At 38.3% G+C, this 20051-nt stretch overlaps 1 protein-coding gene across 1 annotated transcript in view; it reads left to right on the top strand.

Moving 5' to 3' along the window:
* zbtb41 (zinc finger and BTB domain containing 41) overlaps window positions 1–16436 on the top strand; it is a 39032-nt gene extending 22596 nt beyond the window's left edge. The window contains exons 5-11 of the mRNA XM_073849113.1: window positions 787–934; window positions 1035–1164; window positions 1261–1356; window positions 3456–3562; window positions 11079–11184; window positions 12576–12664; window positions 13815–16436. Coding sequence (XP_073705214.1) covers window positions 787–934; window positions 1035–1164; window positions 1261–1356; window positions 3456–3562; window positions 11079–11184; window positions 12576–12664; window positions 13815–14425 — 1287 coding nt within the window. The 3' untranslated portion in view covers window positions 14426–16436. The remainder of the gene's footprint in view (window positions 1–786; window positions 935–1034; window positions 1165–1260; window positions 1357–3455; window positions 3563–11078; window positions 11185–12575; window positions 12665–13814) is intronic.
* The last annotated feature ends 3615 nt before the right edge of the window (window positions 16437–20051 follow it).

Below are 20051 nucleotides of genomic sequence, written 5' to 3'. Positions count from 1 at the left end.
AAACATGCTAGAAAATGTTAGCAACATGCAAACAACTTGCTAATCATGCTAGAAACATGCTAGTAACTTGCTAATCATGTTAGAGACATACTAAACATGCTAGAAAATGTTAGCAACATGCGAACAACTTGCTAATCATGTTAGAAACTTGCTAATGAGATGCTAGTAACTTGCTAATCATGTTAGAAACATACTAAACATGCTATAAAAATGTTAGAAACATGTTAGAAACATGTTAGCAACTTGCTAATGACATGCTACTAATGCAAGTAAATGTTAATTATGCTAGAAACATGTTAGCAACATGCGAACAACTTGCTAATCATGCTAGAAACATGTTATCAACTTGCTAATCATGTTAAAAATGTATAATGAAATGCTAGTAACTTGCTAATCATGTTAGAAACTTTATAATGACAAGCTAGTAACTTGCTAATCATGCTAGAGACATACTAAACATGCTAGAAACACGTTAGCAACTTGCTAATGACATGCTACTAATGCAAGTAAATGTTAATTATGCTAGAAACATGTTAGCAACATGCTAACACCTTGCTAATCTTGTTTGAAACATGTTAGCAACATGCTAATCATATAATCAAATCTATATAAAGTTCAAAACTTTAAGCTTTTACAGCTGCTTTAAACTTTCAAGCTAGGCTGTCTCAAGCCAACCTAAAGTTTGTCTTGACAAACTTTATCTAGTTAGCCTTGTTATTTGATTTATTTCATGCACTACAATTTCACATTGCTTCTGTCATTTTCTTTCCTGTTCTGCTTTTGTAGATCTGTCACAAGTCCTTCAGTCGGCGCCCCCATCTGGAGGAGCACATGATCCTACATTCACAAGACAAACCCTTCAAGTGTGCCTACTGTGACGACTACTTCAAGTCACGATTTGCCCGGTTGAAGCACCAAGAAAAGTTCCATTTGGGTAAAGCTTTACCAGAACTTTTTTTTGTTAATGAACCAGATGAACTTGTTGAACTTGTATTGAGCATTCCTTTGATGTTGACAAAATGTCCAATATCCAGGACCCTTTCCTTGTGACATCTGTGGTCGCCAGTTTAATGACACGGGCAACCGCAAACGTCACATAGAGTGCACGCATGGGGGGAAGAGGAAATGGACCTGCTTTCTGTGCGGCAAATCGGTTCGAGAGAGGTAAGAATGTGCTTTTAGACACTGACGCTACCAAAATAGTTGGATGTTTTATTCAAATACAAGCTGTTCTCTGCTAATCTTCAAACATATTTTCAGGACAACCCTCAGGGAGCATCTGAGGATCCATAGCGGGGAAAAACCTCACCTGTGCAGCATCTGCGGACAAAGTTTCCGTCACGGAAGCTCCTACAGGTCTGTGATAAGATCAAACATGGTCTATGTAAAAAATATGAGAAAATATGTACAGATGAATAAGCAAGCTTCTGTGAACGTACAGAACTTTAAAGGTGCCAGAGAATGCATTGATACTATATTTTTAAATTGTTCTCTGGTATCTACATAGAAGGTATATGGCTTAGGTAAGGGCAAAAATTCTCCAGAAACGGTTTTACAGGTCTATTTACAGTCGTGGCCAAAAGTTTTGAGAATTACATAAATATTGGAAATTGGAAAAGTTGCTTTTTTTATAATAGCAATTTGCATATACTCCAGAATGTTATGAAGAGTGATCAGATGAATTGCGTAGTCCTTCTTTGCCATGAAAATTAACTTAATCCCGAAAAAAACTTTCCACTGCATTGTTAAGAAGGCTTCAGGGCGTCCAAGAAAGTCCAGCAAGCGCCAGGATCGTCTCCTAAAGAGGATTCAGCTGCGGGATCGGAGTGCCACCAGTGCAGAGCTTGCTCAGGAATGGCAGCAGGCAGGTGTGAGCGCATCCGCACGCACAGTGAGGCCAAGACTTTTGGAAGATGGCCTGGTGTCAAGAAGGGCAGCAAAGAAGCCACTTCTCTCCAAAAAAACATCAGGGACAGATTGATCTTCGGCAAAAAGTATGGTGAATGGACTGCTGAGGACTGGGGCAAAGTCATATTCTCTGATGAAGCCTCTTTCCGATTGTTTGGGGCATCTGGAAAAAGGCTTGTCCGGAGAAGAAAAGGTGAGTGCTACCATCAGTCCTGTGTCATGCCAACAGTAAAGCATCCTGAGACCATTCATGTGTGGGGTTGCTTCTCATCCAAGGGAGTGGGCTCACTCACAGTTTTGCCCAAAAACACAGCCATGAATAAAGAATGGTACCAAAACACCCTCCAACAGCAACTTCTTCCAACAATCCAACAACAGTTTGGTGAAGAACAATGCATTTTCCAGCACGATGGAGCACCGTGCCATAAGGCTAAAGTGATAACTAAGTGGCTCGGGGACCAAAACGTTGACATTTTGGGTCCATGGCCTGGAAACTCCCCAGATCTTAATCCCATTGAGAACTTGTGGTCAATCCTCAAGAGGCGGGTGGACAAACAAAAACCCACTAATTCTGACAAACTCCAAGAAGTGATTATGAAAGAATGGGTTGCTATCAGTCAGGATTTGGCCCAGAAGTTGATTGAGAGCATGCCCAGTCGAATTGCAGAGGTCCTGAAAAAGAAGGGCCAACACTGAAAATACTGACTCTTTGCATAAATGTCATGTAATTGTCAATAAAAGCCTGTGAAACATATGAAGTGCTTGTAATTATATTTCAGTACATCACAGAAACAACTGAAACAAAGATCTCAAAGCAGTTGAGCAGCAAACTTTGTGAAAACTATTGTCATTCTCAAAACTTTTGGCCACGACTGTACAACCCTAGGATTTGTCCCTAGAATGAAATGCTCTGTTATTACTTTATTTGGAAGGTTCATGAATAATAATGATGAGCTCTGCACTGATTGGCTGTTTCACAGAGCTGCTCATTTCAGTAGCTTAATAGGCAACATGCACATCTTTACTAGTGTGATGTTTTTCCTGAAATACATTATCATTCAAAAGTTTGGGGTCTGTAATTGAAAGTCTCTTATGGTCACCAAAGCTGCATTTATTAGATCATGCATGATTAGATTGTAAACATTGTTGCATTAAAAGTTTGAATATATTGTAAGATGTAATTTATCCCTGTGATCAAAGCTGAATTTTCAGCATCATTACTCCAGTCTTCAGTGTCACATGATCCTTCAGAAATCATTCTAAAATGGTGATTTGCTGCTCAATTACTAATACTAGTTCTTATTATCAATGTTGAAAAAACAGTTTTTCCTGCTATTTTTTTTTTCCAGGATTATTTGATGAATAGAATGTTTAAATTTGAAATAGAAATCCTTTGTAACAACGTAAATGTCCTTACTGATTGATTAATTTATTACATTCTTGATCAATGTTATTCTCTATAAAAAATATTAACCCCAAACATTTGAACAAGATTAAAAGTACAAAACATGGCATGTGATTTTGCTGGATTTTGTCTGTTTTTTCAGGCTTCACCTTCGCGTCCATCATGAGGACAAGCGCTATGAATGTGACGAATGTGGCAAAACATTCATCCGCCATGATCATCTTAAGAAACACAAAAAAATTCACACAGGTATTTTTCAGGTTCAAGTTGCATTTTTGTACACTACCAGTCAAAAGTTTTTGAACAGTAAGAGTTTTAATATTTTTAAAGAATTATCTTCTGCTCACAAAGCCTGTATTTATTTGTAGCGGTAATATTATTAAATATTTTTACAATTTAAAATAACTCCTTTCTATTTGAATAAATTTTAAAATGTAATTTATTCCTCTGATCAAAACTGAATTTTCAGCATCATTACTCCAGTCTTAAGTGTTACATGATCCGTTAGAAATCATGCTAATATGCTGATTTGCTGCTCAAGAAACATTTATTATTATTATCAATATTTATCAGGATTCTTTGATGAATAGACAGATCCAAAGATCAGCATTTATCTGAAATAAAAAGCTTTTGTGATATTTATAAACGTTTTTGAGCAGCAAATCAGAATATTAGAATGATTTCTGAAGGATCATGGCTCACAGAAATAAATTACATTTTAAAATGTATTCAAATAGAAAGTAGTTATTTTAAATTGTAAAAATATTTTAAAATGTTACTGTTTTTGCTGTACTTTGAATCAAATAAATGCAGGTTTGGTGAGCAAAAGAGACCTCTTTGAAAAACATTAAAACTCTTACTGTTCAAAAACTTTTGACTGGTAGTGTATGTCTTAAAAAAAACGTATTTACATATATGAATTGTGTTGTGCCTTAAATGTGTAGATGGACAACCCACTAGGTTTTAAAATTTATATTTAAAGTGATAGTTCACTCAAAAATGTTAATGCTGTCATCATTTACTCACCCTCAGGTCATTCTAAACCTGTACGAGTTTCTTTGTTCTTTGACACACAAAAGAAGATATTTTGTTGGTAATCAAACCATTTTGGTTCACATAGTTGAAAAATACAGTAGAAGGCCGAAGAACTGAACTGAAACTGTTTGGTTACCAAAATGTTCATTTTTTTGGGTGGACTTTCCCTTTAAGACTAAACACAGTGAAATCCACCAAGTAGCTGTTAGACTCTGTATTTGAGATGCTCCTTCTCTTGACTGCTTAATGTGCTCAAAATTAATGTACATTACATTACTAGAATATATGTGACCCTAGACCACAAAACCAGTCATAAGGGTCTATTTTAATTGAGATTTATCTGAATAAATAAGCTTTCTATTGATGTATGGTTTGTTAGGATAGGACAATATTTGGCCGAGATACAACTATCTACTATCTGAGGGTGCAAAAACATATAATATAAAAAATACTAAGAAAATCACCTTTTAAGGGGAGACACTGCAGGCAAAAACACAGTTTTTTCATGCACCTGTCAAGTTTGAGATTTTGGGCTTTTTGGTGTTTCATAAAGTGTTTTTTTCAGACTAGTGGAAAGAAAACACCCAAAAGACAGTGTTAGGTGTTTCTTTTATAGCACTATTTGTGCCCATAGATTTAAATTACAATACATATTTTTAAAGGCCGTTTTCTCAAAATGATTTTTTTCTCCTACACTGAGCCATAAATCTCCAGTTTAGTAGCACTTACACACACCAAACTTTACATTTTTATTCCTGTCTATATTCTGAAGGTTTTTACAGAGGGATTTGTTCATATATAATTTGCTTGATTTTATACAACATTTTGTTCCCCCAAAAATGGTAAAAAATAAATAAAAATACATTATTTTCTGTCTGTTCTAATTATTTTCTGAATTATGGAGTGACAAAATGAGATACCCAAAATTCCTTCCGTAAAAACATTTGACTCTAATATGTCCAAAGAATTAAACAAGAATTTTGAAACTGACTTATTCAGTGCTTATATTTTTGCACTAGAAATGTATGCAAATTGGTGCATATTTAATTAAACAATGCCTCATTTGCATATTTAAACCTAACATTTTAGAAAATTATCAATGTAATTATAAATGTAATCAATTAACTGGGTAAGTAAGGTGATAACGTACTCGGTTACTCTCGTAACCTCGGTTCCCTCAGATACGGGAACAAGTACTGCGTCTGAAAGACGCTATGGGGAAAAGCTCCTTTTTCTCTGAGACTGAAGCATTTTCAATAATGCAGTGTAACTGCACGGCCATTGGTTCGTGCAGTGAGTAAAAAACGAACCAATGGCTCGGCAGCGGAGCTACACGAGCGTATGGCGACGCTTCGCGCCAGATTCTGACAAATGGGGCGGAGTAACTGGCTATATAAGCACGCGTTTCACCATAGGATCTCAGGTTACTTCGACTGAAGCGACGACTGAGTCGTGTGGCTACATAGCACGGCTAGCAACACAGTACTCGTTCCCGTATCTGAGGGAACCGAGGTTACGAGAGTAATCGAGTACGTTCCCTTACGATACTTCACTCGTACCTCGTCTGAAAGACGCTATGGGGAACCAGTACAATCCCGCCGTGCTATGATAGAGGAACGACTAATCATGGCCCTAGCATCTGAGGGCTAGTATGGGCCATCTTGCTCAATCAGGCTAAGCTAATAAGCAGTGATGGGAATAACGGCGCTATAAATAAACGGCGTTACTAACGGCGATACTTTTTTCAGTAACGAGTAATCAAATGAATTACTCTTTCTCCCGTTACAACGCCGTTACCGTTACTGACAATAAAATGCGCGTTACTATAACGGAGAACACTGAAGCGGTTTTCATGCGAGCAGCATCTTTCTCAGCCATAGGACCTCTCTTTCTCTGAAGCGTGTGTGTGTTTGTGTATGATCGGGGCTGAGGCGGGACACATAACCAGTGATGATGATTGGTGTGGCTGTAAACGTGGTGTAACTGAGAACACGATGATTGGCTTACATTGAGTAAATTTCCATTGTTTGCCAATCAAAGGCAGAGTAGTGCCACACACAAGCACACACACGGTCAGTCGCACACACCGACATCCAGGAGTCACAACAATGGCAAGTCCAACAAGTTCAAAGGTAGTTTTTGCAAACTGGAAGTATAAGCATGCTTTTCCCTCGCTGAGGTGAAAGGCAAAAATATTTATGTAACGTGCAACTTATGCAGGAAAAAAAGAGGCTCTCTGCGTCTGTGACAATTCTAATCTGAAGCACCTCACATCGTCACATGCCGCCACAAAATTAGTGGCTAAGAACGCAGGTGATAACGATATTTAAAGTTCTAAACCATCTTTATTTGTGCTTTATTGTTCCACTATAGTAATGGTAATATTTATAATAATATATTGAATCTGATTGTTGTCTCTCACGTTGTCCCACAGCAACATTAAACTAGTGTAGATTAGTGTACAATGTTTTATATTTTACAGTTATATTAATTAGATTTTTTAAGTAACGCAACAATTACTTTGCCTGGTAATTAGTTACTTTTATAATGATGTAACTCAGTTACTAACTCAGTTACTATTTGTGAGAAGTAACTAGTAACTATAACTAATTACTTTTTTAAAGGTATGTGCCCAACACTGCTAATAAGCATCCTTTCCAGAAAAATAGTTCAGTTTGGAACTCACACAGAGGGCCAAGACATAACACATACTAATTATGCACTGGTCACAGTTATCCATTCATGCAGAAAGGACCCGAGCCTGCAAGGCCGGGACATCTAGATTATAAAATCTAGCAAATGTGGACGGCGAGGCCTAGCCGGCCGCCACACTAGTCTCTGCAATAGAAACGCCACTGGACCAGGCCCAAGGACGAGTAAGCCAGCCTGAATGCTTCCACTATCCATCTGGATAACCTGTGTTTCGTGACTGAACACCTTTTGTTGCTGCCCCTGAAACATACAAACAGCTGTTCAGACAACCTGAAAGCAGCTGAATGCTCTACATAACTCCTCAATGCCCTGACAGGACAGAGGAGATTACAGTCTTGGTCTTGCTCCGAAGGAGGAAGTGCCAAGAGGGTAATAATCTGGTCTCTGAACGGAGTCAAGAAACTTTTAGGCACATAACCATGTCTTGGCTTCAGGACAACTTTAGAGTCGTTGGGCCCGAACTCCAGGCATATCAGGTTAACAGAAAGAGCCTTCAGGTCACCCATACATTTTACTGATGCCAATGCTAATAGCAGGGCAGTCTTAAACGTCAAAGGGCGAAAGTCAGCGGACTGAAGTGGCTCAAAAGGAGGGCCTCTTAGAGCCCTCAACACCATGGGCAAGTCCCACAAAGGGACTGTGAAGGAGTGAGGTGGATTGAGCCTCCTTGAACCCTTCAAGAAACGAACAACCAGATCGTTCTTTCCCACAGATTGACTGTCCATAAGATCATGGAATGCCGCTATGGCCGCTACATAGGCCCTGAGCGTGGAGGGAGATCGTCCCCATCCAACAGCTCCTGGAGAAAAGACAATATCACTGATATGTCTCACAAATTCGGGTCTGCACCGCGGGTGGAGCACCAAGCGGAAAAGACAGACCATTTAAGGCCATAGAACCGCCTTGTAGACAGTGCTCTAGCATGAGAGATAGTACTCAAGATATTCTCTGGGAGAAACCATACCATACATGCAGCGCCCACAATTCCGGTTGGGGGTGCCATAGCGTTCTGTTTGCCTGTGCTAAGAGATCTCGTCTCAGTGGAACAGGCCAAGGGGCTGATGAAAGCAGCCGAGGTGGATCTGGGAACCAACGCTGGTTCTGCCAGAACGGAGTCACCAGCAGGACTTGAGTTTCTGCTCCCTGACTCGCTTGATGACCTGTGGTATCAGAGCGATCAGGGAAAACGCGTATAATAGGAGGTTGGGCAAGCTGTGGGCCAATGCATCCTATTCCTCTGAAAAATTATTGGGCAATGAGAATTGTCTTCTGAGGCGAAAAAGTCGGCTTTTGCCTTGCCAAAGACAGCCCATGTTTCCTGAACCGTTTGGGGATGGACCGTCCACTCGTCTGAGGAGACGTTACTCCAAGACAACTTGTCTGCTTTCTGGTTCAGCCTGCCTGGTACATGTGCTGCTTTCAATCAGAGCAGGTTGAATTGAGCCCATTTTAAGAGATGTTCTACTAGCGTGAGCAGACGTATCGATGAAACTTAAATCACCAGGGAAAGATTTATGTAGGACACCACCGTCATGCTGTCCGAGCAGACTAAGACGTGGTGACCTTTCAGTACTGGCAGAAGGGTGTGGAGGCCTAAGCACACTGCTAGTGTTTCTAGGCAGTTGATGTGAAGGCAACTCTCTGCTTTCGACCATTGGTCGAACGCTGGTCTGCCGTCGCACAGTGCTCCCCAACGCAAGTTGTAAGCATCTGTCGAGACCACCTTCCTTCTGCACGGCGTGTCCAGGGGAACGCCCTGTTCCATCCACTGAGGGTCCTTCCAAGGGGTCAGGGCTCTGACACAGGCCTGATCTACCCTGATCCGCAGGCGTCTTAGACACCAGGCGCGGGACGGAACTCTTGGTTTCAACCAGTACTGAAGGGGGCGCATGCGCAGCAAACCCAACTGAAGTACTGGGGATGCAGAGGCCATAAGACCCAGCATCCTCTGAAAGTCTTGAGAGGGCGAAGGGCTCCGACTTTAAGGAGGCCGCAAGCATTCGAATGGCTCGAGCTCATTGAGGCGCAAGTACTACCCTCATCTGGGCAGACGCGAAAACTGCTCCCAGGAACGATATATGTTGGCTGGGAGACGCATTCTTTGCAAAATTGACCTTGAGTCCTAGGCACTCCAAGTGGCTGAGGAGCACGGATCTGTGATGAATAAGCTCGTCCTCCGACTGTGCCAGCACGAGCCAGTCGTAGAGGTAGTTGAGAACGCGGATTCCCATTTGTCTCAGAGGGGAAAGTGCTGCGTCCAAGCACTTCGTTAACATGCAGGGAGCTACAGACAGTCCAAATGGAAGGACTGTATACTGATAAGCCACTCCCTTGAAGGCGAATCTCAAGAATTACCTGTGATGGGGGGCAGTTTGGATGTGAAAGTATGCATTTTTCAGATCCAATGAACAGAACCAGTCCCCTGGCAAATTTGCGAGAGGATCTGGTTCAGTGTAATGATTCTGAATGGCCATCTCATGAGGGCACGGTTCAGATGTCTGAGGTGGAGGATGGGTCTTAGACCGCCATCCTTTTTGGAAACGAGGAAGTAATGGCTGTAGAAGCCTGACTCGCACTGTGCCGGGGAAACCCTCTCTATGGCTCCTTTTTCCAGCAAATTTCTCACCTCTGCATGTAGAACATCTATGTCCTTGGCGTGAACTGAGGTGGAGACCACGGTGCTGAAGCGCGGGGGTATTCAAGTGAACTTAAGTGCATAACTTCCTTTCATTATTTCCAAAACCCATTTTGACACTCCAGGGATGGCTTGCCAGGCCTTGGCCCATGTGGCGAGGGGTTGTATTGGTTCAAGCAGCTGATCACTCGGCGTGGGAATTTTGCGAGAGGAATTTTGCTCTCTTTTATGATTGTTTGTTCTTATTTTCTGCTATAACAACGGCAGGTTGTGAGGGCACTGTCAGAAAGGGCCCAGGAGTCACAACATTTTTCACAAACATATAGCCGTCAGCACCCGGAACAAAACGGGGTGCTTGGAGGCTATTAAAGTGCTGTGTGCATTCTCTCATGTCCGCTTGTAGCAGACAAGGAGAGGTGCGGGTTGTTTTCATTGAAAAAACGAGCCGCCAGCAAGACATAACACTCAATGTCTCAGCGCAGCCTCAGCGTGGGCGTGGCCCAGACGCATCCAATTCGAAGCTGTCAGTAATAATCATAGTGACAGCATTCTCCTTGAATCCACCTAAAAAGATCAAAACGCTCAAGAAGAGGAGTACTGATGATCTTTATATGTGAACATATAGGCAGATTAAAACGCTGCGCACATCCCCTCAGATCTGCTCATAGCAGATGAAGAGAGGGGAGAAGTGGCGTATCAGCCAAGCAGAGGGTCACTCGTTCAGCTTGATCCGCTGTGAAGGCGTGTCAACGGCGAGCAGCATCTAGTCTCGTAGATCAGCAAAAAAAAAAAAAAACGCCGCTGAAGGAGAAGAAATCTGAGATCCTATGCCGAAACGCGTGCTTATATAGCCAGTTACTCCGCCCCATTTGGCAGAATCTGGCGCGAAGCGTCGCCATACGCTCGTGTAGCTCCGCTGCCGAGCCATTGGTTCGTTTTTTACTCATTGCACGAACCAATGGCCGTGCAGTTACACTGCGTTATTGAAAATGCTTCAGTCTCAGAGAAAAAGGAGCTTTTCCCCATAGCGTCTTTCAGACGCAGTACGAGTGAAGTATCGTAAGGGAACTATTAGTTGTTGTTTTTTTTCTACCCTATTCACCTGCAGTGTCTCACCTTAAGTTGTCCAAATAAAGTCCATAGCCATGCATGTTACTAATTTACGGTAGGAAATTTACAAAATATCTTCACAGAACATGATCTTTACCTAATATCCTAATGATTTTTGGCATAAGAGAAAAAGCAATCATTTTGACCCATACAATGTATTGTTGGCTATTGCTACAAATATACCCATGCTACTTATGATTTACTTATAGGTTTTGTGGTCCAGCGTCACATATGAATATGATAATAGTCTTATGTAACATTTGTTTTATGTAGGGGAGAGAGCACACCAATGTGAAGAGTGTGGAAAATGCTTCCGACGTGCCGATCACCTGACTGTCCATTATAAAAGCATTCACCTGGGAGAGAAGGTCTGGCGAAGGTATATCAATATCCATCTCAGAAACACTCGAATTTGTGCATGAAATCTGCTTACAAATGTTTTCACGAACAAATCAAATTCACCTTAAACTTTTGTACTAAAATTGAGGTAACACTTCAGATTAGGAAACATTATTCACAAATCACTAGTTACCTATTAGCATGCATATTCATAGCAAGTTGTCCCTTTATTAGTACTTATAAAGCACATCTTAATTCCTTATTCTGCATTACTGTATTCATGATCCTTTAACCCTACCCCATACCTAAACACAACTCCTACAACAACTTTTTTATAGGTTACTTTCTATCACTGAGCAACAAATTAGGAGTTTATTGTAGGAAAACTCTTAGTTTAGAGTGAATATGTGTTCCCTAATCTAAAATAGGAACAACTGAAACCACACATAAACAACACATATTCTGGCTGGCTTGATAAACGTGTAAACTTCTGGAGCATCAGTGAGTGTTTGAATCTTCTGTAATAGTTGCATATGAGTCCCTCAGTTGTCCTCAGTGTGAAAAGATGGATGTCAAATTATACAGTCATTGTTGAAATGGGTTCAAATAGACAAAAATGCTGAAAAAACAAAGAATTTGTGGGATCTAAAGGATTTTTCTTAAGAACAGCGGGCAGTTTAACTGTTCAGGACAAACAAGGGACTCATGAACAACTATCACTAAACAAAAAAAAACAGCTGTCAATCATTCAAGTAACAACACAGTATTAAGAATCAAGTGTATGTAAACTTTTGAACAGGGTCAATTTTATAAATTCAGCTATTATTTTCTCTTGTGGGCTATATGTAAACATCTTTCATGTTAAATATCTTGTTCAGGTCAGGACTAAATAAAAAATAACATGCATTTTGTGTGATCCCTCTTATTTTGGTCAAATAATTAACATTTTGCAGATTCTGCTGCATGTAAACTTTTGACTTCAACTGTATATACAATTTATATATAGTTAGATGAAATGTACATGTCAGCTTATATATATTTGATCATGAAAAAGTAAGAAAAACTATGTTGTAACAAATGTAATCTGGGTGTTTAAAGGTGTTTCTTGTGTTTGAACTGGTTTTGAGGAATGCCATTTCTCAAGACGAGAGCATGTCTTTAGAGACTGTCGTATGTTTGCTTAAAGTGACAAAAGCCTGTTTGAGTGCGTTTTATGCAAATGACTAACTTTAGGCACACGACTGCTCATTTACTATAATCCAAACATTAGAACGAGGTTTAAAACAGTCATGTGCATATGCATGTGTTGTGAACTGAGACCTGTTTGTTTTTGTCACATTTAGTCTTAATTACGCAGTATAGAAGAATGGCTGCAGTTGATGTGGAGCATGTGAGATTGTGATTTCATGATCATGTCCTATATTTTGACAGGTATAAAGCAGTGGTGCATCAGTGTCAGGTGTGCAAGAAAGAGTTCAGAGGGAAAACCAACCTCATGTCACATTTCCGAACACATTCAGGTAAAATCCACAAAAATCCACTCAAAAGATTTGTTGTGAAAGAAATAAACAGTTTTATTTAGCAAGGACGCATTAAATTGATCAAAAGTGACAGAAAGACATTTATATGCAAATATTAATAAATGGTGTTTTTTTTTAAGTTTCTGTTCATCAAAAAACCTGAAGAAAATGTATTTTAGTTTCTGAACAAATATTAATAATAATGAGGAGCAAATCCACATCTTAGTATGATTTCTAAAGGATCGCTGGAGACTGGAGTAATGATACTGAAAATTCAGCTTTGGATCACTTTTTTTTTTTTAATCTATTTAAAAATAAAAAAATAATATTTTAAAATAGATTCACAAAGAAAATAATTTTAAGTTGTAATAATTATTCACAATATTACTATTTTTAGTCACACCAAACAATTAAATTTAATCAACCATTAGAATAAAAACTAACAGATACATTTTTTTTTTACTAGTTTACCTAGTTGTCTGATTACATTAAGAATTGAAAACATTTCTTGTATTACACGTTTTCTGAAATGTGACCCTGGACCACAAGCCAGTCAAGCTGAATAAATAAGCTTCATTGATGTGTGGTTTGTTAGGATAGGACAATATTTGGCTGAGATACAACTATTTGCAAATCTGGAAACTGAGGGTGCAAAAAAATCTAAATATTGAGAAAAATGCCTTTAAAGTTATCCAAAAAAAGTTCTTAGCAATGCATATTACTAATCAAAAATTAAGTTTTCATATATTTTTACGGTAGACAATTTACAAAATATCTTAATGGAACATGATCTTTACTTAATATCCTAATAATATCCTAAAAATCTATATTTTTGACCCATACAATGTATTTTTGGCTATTGCTACAGATATACCCATGCTACGTAAGACAGGTTTTGTGGTTCAGGGTCACAAATGTTATGTTTAAATATGCAAATGAGGCATTATCTCATTAAACATTCTCACTTGCATACATTTCCAGATTGGATAAAGCCAGGTTCAAAATTAGTTTCATTCTGTTGACACGTTAGAGTCAAATGTATCAAAACTTATTTTTTGATTAGTAATATGCATTGCTAAGAACTTTATTCAGACAACTTTAAAGGCGATTTTTTTTTTTTTTTTCTGATTCCATATATTGTTCTCCTCAGGTGAGAAACCCCACCGGTGTGTGATCTGCAACCAGACCTTCCGCATCAAGAAGACTTTGACCAAACACATGGTCATTCACTCAGACGTACGTCCTTTCAACTGCCCGCACTGCAGCGCTACTTTCAAGCGTAAGGACAAGCTCAAATATCACGTGGACCACGTCCACAGCGGCCGCTTGCTTGACCAGCAACAGCCCAACCTGCCTACAGCCCCTGCTAGCAAACTAACCGAGCCACATCCGTCAAACGAACCACCCAAAACATACCACAACACACCTAAGACTGTACTCCAGAGCGTGGCGGCTGACGTTTGCGTCCCTGTGACGCTCGTCCCCGTCCAGATGACTGAGGAAACCGATCTGGCCATGCACGGGACGCCACATGGGGTCCTTCCAGCCGTGAGCCAGCAACAGCAAACAGGCTACCAGTCCGCCACTGATTTAGTGTTCTTAGAAAAGTACACCCTCACGCCTCAGCCGACCAACATTGTGCATCCAGTGCGGCCAGATCAGATGCTGGACCCTCGAGAGCAGTCGTACTTGGGAACGCTACTAGGACTGGACTCGACTACTTCTGTGCAAAACATGTCTAGTGCTGAACATACTCATTAATTCACAGTTATGTACACGCATGCGTCTGTGTTCGTCACATTAATGAATTTTGCTCTAAATCGAAGTCTCTTTGTACTTTTCTCAGATAATGTCATCCAAGATGTTCATGTCTTTCTTTCTTCAGTTGTAAAAAAAATTTTTTTTGAGGAAAACATTTCAGGATTTCTCTCCATGTAGTGGATTTCTATGGTGCCCCCAAGTTTGAACTTCCAAAATGCAGTTTAAATGCAGCTTTAAAGGGCTCTAAACGCTGAGGAAGAACACTGCAAAAATGCTTTTCTTACTTAGATATTTTATCTTGTTTCAAGCCAAAATATCTACAAATTCTTAAATCTAGAAGGATTTTCTACACAAGTAGAAAAAAATAAGTTAAAATTAAGTGAGTTTTTGCTTAAAACAAGCAAAAATCTGCCAGTGGGGTAAGAAAAATAACCAAATTGTCTGCTTGAAATAAGATAAATTTTTTTACCCCATTGGCAGATTATTTTGCTTGTTTTAAGCAAAAACTCGCTTAATTTTGACTTATTTTTTCTGAAAACAAGACAATAATTTTCACTTATTGTCTAGAAAATCCTTCTTGATTTAAGAATTTTTGGATATTTTGGCTGGAAGCAAGAAAAAATCTAAGAAAAGTAAGAAAAGCATTTCTGCAGTGAAGGATCTTATCTAGCAAAACGATCGGTTATTTTTAATACAAATTGACAATTTATGTACTTTTTAACCTCAAATGCTTGTTTTGTCTCGTCTCTCCGATGCGCATGCGCAGTCTGTGTAATCCGGGTCAGTGCAGTTAGGGTATGTCCAAAAACTCCCATCTTGTTTTTTGAGGAAAACATTTCAGGATTTCTCTCCATATAGTGGACTTCTATGGTGCCCCCGAGTTTGAACTTCCAAAATGCAGTTTAAATGCAGCTTTAAAGGGCTCTAATCAATCCCAGCCGAGGAAGAAGGGTCTTATCTAAAACTTTCGTCTTTAACTTCTAAATTGTCCTACAATGCTGTTTTAGGTTTTTTGTAAAGGGCATTTGATTGTCTTTATATGTTCACTTTGTAAACACTGGGTTAATACTTCTGCAGTGATGTAGGACGATTTTGAAATTGGGGAAGAAAACGAGATGGGAGTTTCTCAACACACCGTAACTGTATTGACCCGGACCACACAGACTGCATTGCATCAAAGAGACAAGACAAGATGAGCATTTGAGGTTAAAAAGTATATAAATTGCCAATTTGTCTTGAAAATAAGCGATGGTTTCACTAAATAAGACCCTTCTTCCTTGGCTGGGTTCATTTAGAGCCCTTTGAAACTGCATTTTGGAAGTTCAAACTCGGGGGCACCATACATATCCATTATATGGAGAGAAATCCTGAAATGTTTTTCTCCAAAAAACATAATTTCTTTACGACTGAAGAAAGACAGAATTGAACATCTTGGAGGACAAGGGGGTGAGTATATTATCTGTACATTTTTGTTCTGGAAGTGAACTAATCCTTTAAAGGCATAGTTTACTCTAAAATGCTGCATGTTGATTCTACAGAAATTTGTTTTGTAATTTAAAGCCAAAATAGTTTGGAAGGACATAATGGGAATAAATACATAATTTACATTTAAAACTATTGCTTTAATATCTAAGGTTAAACAGTTAATAATGAAATGGAAATGGAATTTGTGTGTATATTTCCATCCTGCATAACCCTTGTGTTCATAAAGCTGAGCTGACAGGTTTGTGAATAAATAATAGTTTCAAAATCTTCTAAATTCACCAGCCCAGAGCGAAGTTTGCTTGTGTTTCTGTAAATAAAGCACTCTGGAACACTGAGTTCAGGAAATTGTTTCATACTGCTTGTTATAGGCTTTTGTAGTTGTTTTGTCTGGCTGTTCAGTCACATGGGATGTTGGAAAAAAGTTTTAGACAAAACAATTTCAACTTTCTTAGGAAAACCATTTTTATTTTTGCAGTTTACTGATTTGTTATACTGTACCCTGTAAAACCTGGCAGATTAAATAACATTAAAAGCAAGTATGATTTTTGTTTGTTTTTGTTTAATGGAATAGTTTATTTAACCTTCAAAACCTGAAAAAAAAAGGTTGCATGTGTTCTTTGCTGAATAGCACATTTAATCAGTATGATATAGTGAGAAAATAATGCTCATACTCAAAGGAAAAACATCGGTTTTATTCAGAGGCATTTGGTGCAGTTGCTGATATTTATACAGCCAAAAAATAATATGAATTTCTGATAGCTTGTAATTAGTGCTGTCAAGCAATAAATCGTGAGCATCACATCCATAAAAAATATACCTTTTTGTTGACATAATATGTGTATACAGTTAATATTTAGTATGTGTATATATACACACACACACATACAGTATATATTTTGCAAACATTTACATAATTACATTACATATAATTAATATTATATATAAATATTTTTAATATATAAACATTATTCTTAAACATACTGTATATATGCACGTGTGTATATTTATATATACTACATAAACAGTACACACGTATATTGTGTAAACAAAAAATATTTTGGATGTAATTAATCGCAATTAATCGTTTGACAGCACTACTTGTAATGTAAATCAATAAGATCTTTATAACAATGTAACAGATTACTTACATAATAATGTCTTAGTAAGATGATATTAATTGGTTAATTGTTTTAATTGTGGGGGGCAAAACATATAATGCACAGCAAACAGGCTCAAATATGTAGACAGCTAAACCTGACTGTGATGCAAAACAGAATAAATAGTGGATAGAGCTGTACAGTAAGGTCAGCAGCAGGCCAGAGCTGATCTGATACAATATTTGGCTGTTTCATTTGATGTGTCACACTGCCACCTTGTGGTCAAACACCAACAGCTCTTATATCCAACACAATTTGGGTTCACAAACTTTTAGATTTGAAGCAAGGACAACCTCAATTTATTTAAAATGTTTAATCAGTTGGTGATTTCATAAGTTACGTTCTATATTGGTATTAGTTTTATCGAGGTGCGTTCTTCAATATAAACAACAGTTATTGAGGGACAATATAAAGAAATATGATTTCAGTTTCATTTAAATTAGCGTTTGATTATTTTAATATATTAAAATACTTGTATCCTTTGGGCCCTTGGAAGTTTGCTGAGGCCCACAAGTGGACCCCGGGCCCACAAATGAAAATCACTATCTTAGATTACAAAAATGTAATCTGAAAAGCAGAGCAACAGGAATATTCATTTGTCCATGATTTCTTTCTCACTACAAAACAGTACACTGACTTGTTTGGCTGCTATTTCATCCCAGGTGAAGTACATGACCATGAGTTCTGTACTGGAGTTTGATCTCAATGTCATTTGTCTGTATATTATTTTTCCTCACCTTTGGATCAAATGTTAAAATGATTCAGTGTTTCCATTCCAGTCATCTGCACTCCCTGTGTCCTCACTGTTTCTGTCTGTCCATGTTTCATTTGGTCTCATCTGTGCTTGTCACATTTCCAGATTTCTATAAATGTATTGGCAAGAAATTTTTAGGTGTGTAGGGTGTTTGTTTTAAAGTGAACTCGTGATAGAAAGCTGACATCTAACGCTTTGGGGGAAAAATACACAGGCCTACCTAAAGATGCAATATAGTAGAAGCAACTCTACATCAGTTGGCAATTTCTTCAGATTTCATCAGATTCTGCTTTAAGGGTGTTTTATTCACCTAAAGCTTTGAGGGACAATATATAGACATACATATATATGCAATATAGTAGGATTTGTTAATACAGAAGCAGAATTTCATCAGTTGGCAATTTCTTCAGATGCTCCTTTAAGGGTGTTTTTATGATCTGTTAATACAGAAGCAGCTCTTCGTCAGTTGATCATTTCTTCAGATTCTCCTTGAGAGGTGTTTTTTTTGTATTAATCCAAAGCTCTGAGGAAAAATATATAGACCTACCTACAAATGTAATATAGTAGGATTTGTTAATACAGAAGCAACTCTTCTTCAGTTGGCCATTTCTTCAGATGCTCCTTTAAGGGTGTTTTTATGCACCTAAAGCTTTGAGGAAAAATATATAGGCCTACCCATAGATGCAACATTGTAAGATTTGTTAATACAGAAGCAGATTTTCATCAGTTGGCAATTTCTTCAGATCTTCATCAGTTGGCCATTTCTTCAGATGCTCCTTTAAGGGTGTTTTATGCACCTAAAGCTTTGAGGGACAATATATAGACCTACCTATAGATGTAATATAGTAGGATTTGTTGGTACAGAAGCAACTCCACATCAGTTGGCAATTTCTTCAGATTTCATCAGATTCTGCTTTACGGGTGTTTTATTCACCTAAAGCTTTGAGGGACAATATATAGACATACTTATAGATGCAATATAGTAGGATTTGTTAATACAGAAGCAGAATTTCATCAGTTGGCAATTTCTTCAGATCTTCATTAGTTGGTAATTTCATCAGATGATCCTTTAAGGGTGTTTTTATGATCTGTTAATACAGAAGCAGCTCTTCGTCAGTTGATCATTTCTTCAGATTTTCCTTGAGAGGTGTTTTTTTTGTATTAATCCAAAGCTTTGAGGGAAAATATATTGACCTACCTATGCAATATAGTAGGATTTGTTAATACAGAAGCAACTCAACATCAGTTGGCAATTTTCTTCAGATCTTCATCAATTGGCCATTTCTTCAGATGCTCCTTTAAGGGTGTTTTTATGAACCTAAAGCTTTGAGGGACAATATATAGACATACTTATAGATGCAATATAGTAGGAATTGTTAATACAGAAGCAAGTCTACATAAGTTGGCAATTTCTTCAGATCTTCATCAGTTGCCCATTTCTTCAAATGCTCCTTTAAGGGTGTTTTTATGATCTGTGAATACAGAAGAAGCTCTTCATCAGTTGGTCATTTCTTCAGATGCCTTAGATACTTCTGATGCTCCTTTAAAGGTGTTTCTATGCATTCAAAGCTTTGAGGAAAAAATATATAGGCCTACCCATAGATGCAACATAGGATTTGTTAATACAGAAGCAACTCCACATCAGTTGGCAATTTCTTCAGATTTCATCAGATTCTCCTTTACGGGTGTTTTATTCACCTAAAGCTTTGAGGGACAATATATAGACATACTTATAGATGCAATATAGTAGGAATTGTTAATACAGAAGCAAGTCTACATAAGTTGGCAATTTCTTCAGATCTTCATCAGTTGCCCATTTCTTCAAATGCTCCTTTAAGGGTGTTTTTATGATCTGTGAATACAGAAGAAGCTCTTCATCAGTTGGTCATTTCTTCAGATGCCTTAGATACTTCTGATGCTCCTTTAAAGGTGTTTCTATGCATTCAAAGCTTTGAGGAAAAAATATATAGGCCTACCCATAGATGCAACATAGGATTTGTTAATACAGAAGCAACTCCACATCAGTTGGCAATTTCTTCAGATTTCATCAGATTCTCCTTTACGGGTGTTTTATTCACCTAAAGCTTTGAGGGACAATATATAGACATACTTATAGATGCAATATAGTAGGAATTGTTAATACAGAAGCAAGTCTACATAAGTTGGCAATTTCTTCAGATCTTCATCAGTTGCCCATTTCTTCAAATGCTCCTTTAAGGGTGTTTTTATG

The sequence above is a fragment of the Garra rufa genome, chromosome 10, assembly GCF_049309525.1.
Source record: "Garra rufa chromosome 10, GarRuf1.0, whole genome shotgun sequence".
In the NCBI taxonomy this organism is placed as follows: Eukaryota; Metazoa; Chordata; class Actinopteri; order Cypriniformes; family Cyprinidae; genus Garra; species Garra rufa.
Note: the sequence above shows the minus strand (reverse complement) of the source record. Positions and strands in the feature narration are given on the sequence as shown.